This window comes from Cannabis sativa, chromosome 6, assembly GCF_029168945.1.
Source record: "Cannabis sativa cultivar Pink pepper isolate KNU-18-1 chromosome 6, ASM2916894v1, whole genome shotgun sequence".
Lineage (NCBI taxonomy): Eukaryota > Viridiplantae > Streptophyta > Magnoliopsida > Rosales > Cannabaceae > Cannabis > Cannabis sativa.
In genome coordinates, this window is record NC_083606.1 from 58,088,221 (window position 1) to 58,092,766 (window position 4,546).

Consider the following 4,546-nt stretch of genomic DNA (forward strand, 5'->3'; position numbering starts at 1 on the left):
TATTATTATTATTATTATTATTACGGTTACTGTAGATGTGTATATACGAACAGATATATATACGCACGATTCAACCGAACCGAACGCTTATTTTGGTGGAATGGGAATCGCTCCACTTCGGTTCAATGCGATATTTTGCTTGAGTTTAAACACGATAGAAATTAGGTTTTAAGCTCTATTTTCGTACACCCAAAACAGAGAACCAACGAGAGAGAGAGAGAGAGCACGTATACGGCGTATATGATACCGAAAATTTTTCGTTTCTTCAAGCGGAGTGAAACCTGGGTGAACGTGGGGGTTTGGGATCACTTATATACGACCTAAGGAAGCTTTTTAACGTGGTATAAGGGGCGGAAGTCGTCGTTTTGAGATTCGCCATTTTTGAAGCTTCAAAGGTGCGGCTTAGTTACGGACTCGAATTCGAACGTGTTTAAGCTTGTTCTTGGGTCAAGGGAGGTTATATTTGAGTGCATGGGACCCTAAGGATTATTTTTGACGTAAGAAAACGAAGCTTTAACGTCCAAAACGAAAATCCAAAATTTTGACTCCATTAAAGACGGTATACCGCCAACGAAGAAGACAACCCCGATCAGCCTTCTCGGACCACTTTTCTTGATCGTTTTGAGGTCCTGAGCATTGTGGAGAGCTTCCCCAATCGAAAGGACGCTTCAAGAGCAATCGGAGACAAAGTTACACTTTACCGGCGACGAAACCGACGAGAACGCCGGCGACCGCGTTCTGACCGTTTCTGAGGTGTTTTTCTTAGATATTTTTGTATATTTTGATTCCTTATTCTATTCTAAGGTGCTTGGTGAAGTTTCATAATTTTCTGAATTTATTTGGAATTATTGTGAATTATTTAGTAAAATTCATAGATTAATTATGAAAAATAATTAGGGTGCTCAAAAAAATCTAGATTTATTTTATATGATGGACTATGATATATAAACGGTTATAAAATTGGTAGATTGAATTTTCAGGCGATTATGTATTTTTCATGAATTATTGATGTTATTTCATATTTTAGTTATGAAAAATACCTAGGTTGCTTAGAAAATTCAAAGAAAATTTTTTATGACTTAGTACAGGTTATAAACTGTGTTAGAAGAGTTAGATTTGGTTTTTAATCAATTTTGGTATTTTTCATGAATTTACTTAATTAATGCTTAAGTTAATTATGAAAAATAGATAAGTGTTGTTAAAATAGTAAAATGTATTTTTGTAATACCATTTACTGCCTATGATATCAAAATGAATAGGTTTTATTATTTATTAGTTGTTGTAGGTATTTATTATAATTATTGGTGATTAATTAACTATTTATTTGGACTTTAATAGGAATAAATAGTATTTTAGTAAATTTTACGTAAAAATGTGTTGTATGAATTCATGTTTTACGTTAAGAATGTTTGTTTGAGTCCATGCAATATGTTTGTGAGAATCAAAATAATAAATGCTTATGTATGGTGTGTCATGCAAGTGAAATGGACCTATGTGTTACGTATTTTTACGTAAGTTTCTGTATGAGTTTAGAGATTCATACTTGAATGTATTTTGAGTGTGTTGTTGTGTTAATGAATGTCTAGGATCTTGTTCTCAACAAGGAAATTCGTTGAGGTGCTCGAGGTAGCAAGTGTGGTCTTAGCAACTGAGGTAAGAAGAGTGGACATCTGTACACAGGGTGTATGTTATGCATACAGCTTGGTTTGGTTTGTTATTTAATTTGATTGTGTTGTGATTTCCTTATATTTTGTGAGCATCGTTAGCATGAGAATAATATTAGGGTCTTGCTGCTTGTGTGAGCATAACACTTGCAGGATATAACTTTATCATGGGTGAGTACAACTTATGGTAATTAATTGCCCTGTTGGATGCCAAGTGTGAGAATAACACAAGGCAGGGCAGGTTACCTCATGTCTGATCAACATGAGTGTATAGTGACTACTGTATGTGAGTATAATGTGCGGTATGAGACTTGGTTTATGCATGTGAGTTCAACATGCGTTGTGAATATATTTATGGAATATGAATTATTGTTGATTAATATTAAGAGGGATTTATGTCAAGTATCTAGTTAGGAGGGTTATGTCCTACATAGCTCTTCTTACTGGACGTTAGCTCACGGGTACTGTGTGTGCAGGTAAGGGTAAGGCCAAGCAGTGAGACTGAAGAGCTCGAGGCGTGGACCGCATGTTAGGGGGCTGGCACAGTATTTTGCTTTTAATGTTTTTTTTTTAACTGCTAAACATTTTGGAACTATTATTTTGACTTAACTAGTTCTTATTTAAGTTTACAGTACTAAAAGTATTTTTTTTTTAAAACAATGAGATCTCATGCTTGGATATTTTTCAATAAAGCAGTATTTGATTGTCTTTATCTTATTAAATTGTTTTATACGGACTATCCTATGTGACATCTCGAGAAATCGGGGTGTTACAATATGGTATCAGAGCAATACGGTCCTAAAGAATGTGGTTAGCCCTAACATGTAAAGTTCACCGCCATGAGACGAGCTCGACTCACTGTACTGTAAGTGGTTATTACTTATAATTAAGTTACCTTAAATTTCTGCATGCGAGAGGGTAACATTATTTTCATGTAAAATTGATGATCAAAATGATCTTGATGTGTATTGGTTTGTGTGGTTCAGGAGTTTAGAAATGCCTCCTAGAAGGTCAGTTAGAGTGGGTCGAGGTCGAGGTCGAGGCCAAGGCCAAGGCCGAGATGATGGAGGGATCAATGAACCACCTCAAGCACCACAGGGATGGGAAGAGCGCATTGCCGCACTGGAAGGAATCATTCATAGGCACGATGAAGAACTTCGTTAGCTGAGACGTCAACCGGAGCCGCCAGTCCAAATAAGGCAGGATGCAGAAAATAGAGACCCACCAGCTGCAGTGGTATATCCTGCTACAGAGGCTAGACATGAGTTGTTAGCAGAGAGATTTCGGAAACAACACCCACCTGAGTTTGAGGGAGGCATAGACCCGGTAGTGGCTGAGGAGTGGATAAGTCGCATAGAAAGCATTTTGCAGATGCTAAGGGTGGATGGGAATGACCGAGTGAAGTGTGCATCTTACATGCTGAGGAAAGATGCTCGTATCTGGTGGGAGGTGGTGGAACAAACAAAGAATGTAGATACCATGAACTGGGACGATTTCAAAAGGGTCTTTAATGAGAAGTATTATAACTCAGCAGTTCTAGCAGCAAAGGTCGATGAATTTACTGGGTTAGCCCAAGGGAGTCTTACTGTGACTGAGTATGCACAAAAATTTGATAGATTGGCGAAATTTGCTCCAGATCTGGTACCTACTGATAGAGTGCGAGCACATCGATTTGTGGAAGGCCTGAAACCAATGGTTGCTCGAGATGTGGAAATTGTGTCAAGGGGTCAATTCAGCTATGCTCAAGTTGTCGAAATGGCTCTTACGGCTGAGCGGAGTGAAAACAAAATTTGGAAGGAAAATGCTGCCAGGAGAGAATCGAAGAAAGGTGGAGCCAATTCTAATGACCACAAGAAACGAGGATAGGACCAGTCCGGGCAGCCAAGTCAAGATAAGAGGTACAAAAGTGATAACGACCAACGATTTAATGGCAGCAGTGGGCGAAACATTCCAGAATGCCCTAAATGTACCAAACGTCATCTCGGCGATTGTCGCGCAAAAGCATGCTACAAATGTGGAAAAGAAGGACACATCAAACGCAATTGCCCACTGTGGGGACAGACTGAGAACAGAGCAGAACCCAAGAAAGATGACAAGTATGTTCCAGCCAGAGTTTTTGCCATCACTCAAGCAGAAGCTGAGGCCAGTCCTTCGGTTGTATCAGGTCAGATTCCTATGGCCAACACCACTTGTAAAGTTTTGTTTGATTCCGGTGCAACTCATTCCTTTATTGCTAGCACAATTGTTAATCATATAAATGCACCGAGTGAATTATTTACTGTGGGGTTTGGGACCATGTTACCATCTGGGGAGGTTGTAATCTCTAGAAATTGGCTTAGGGGTATACCTGTCAGGATAGATGGTAGATAATTATTTGTAGACCTGATTGTATTAGATTTATTTGATTTTGATGTAATCTTGGGCATGGATTTTCTTACCAAATATGGAGCATCAATTGACTGCAAGCAAAAGAAAGTTGTTTTCACACCAGAAGATGGAGAGACATTCGAGTTCAGAGGGGTAGGAAAGAAACCTCGCACCCCTATTATTTCGGCAATGAAGGCTGGGCAACTATTGCAGCTAGGGCTGAACATCGGGCGGATTTACCGGGTTTCGGGTTGGCGGGTTTCGGGTTCACGGGTTTCGGGTTCAAAAAATTGAAACCGAACCCGGACCCGAATAGGGCACGGGTTTGCGGGTCACGGGTTGGCGGGTTTCGGTTGGTCGGGTTTAGCGGGTTGGCGGGTTGACCCGGTCAACTCAATCAACTCGGTCAACTCTTTAAAAAAAATTAATTTTTTATTCAAATAATTATTTTTTTTTTTGTTTTTTATTTATTAAAGTAAATATATATAATATAACAATTTGTTCATAGTATATAC

At 38.9% G+C, this 4,546-nt stretch overlaps 1 protein-coding gene across 1 annotated transcript; it reads left to right on the top strand.

Annotated features, from left to right (window-relative positions):
• Nucleotides 1-275: 275 nt before the first annotated feature.
• Nucleotides 276-3,530, top strand: LOC133039312 (uncharacterized). Its single transcript, XM_061118173.1, has 3 exons — nt 276-753; nt 1,587-1,653; nt 2,651-3,530. The coding sequence occupies exon 3, from the start codon at nt 3,036-3,038 to the stop codon at nt 3,528-3,530; it is 495 nt and encodes a 164-aa protein (XP_060974156.1). The 5' UTR covers nt 276-753; nt 1,587-1,653; nt 2,651-3,035.
• Nucleotides 3,531-4,546: the final 1,016 nt, after the last annotated feature.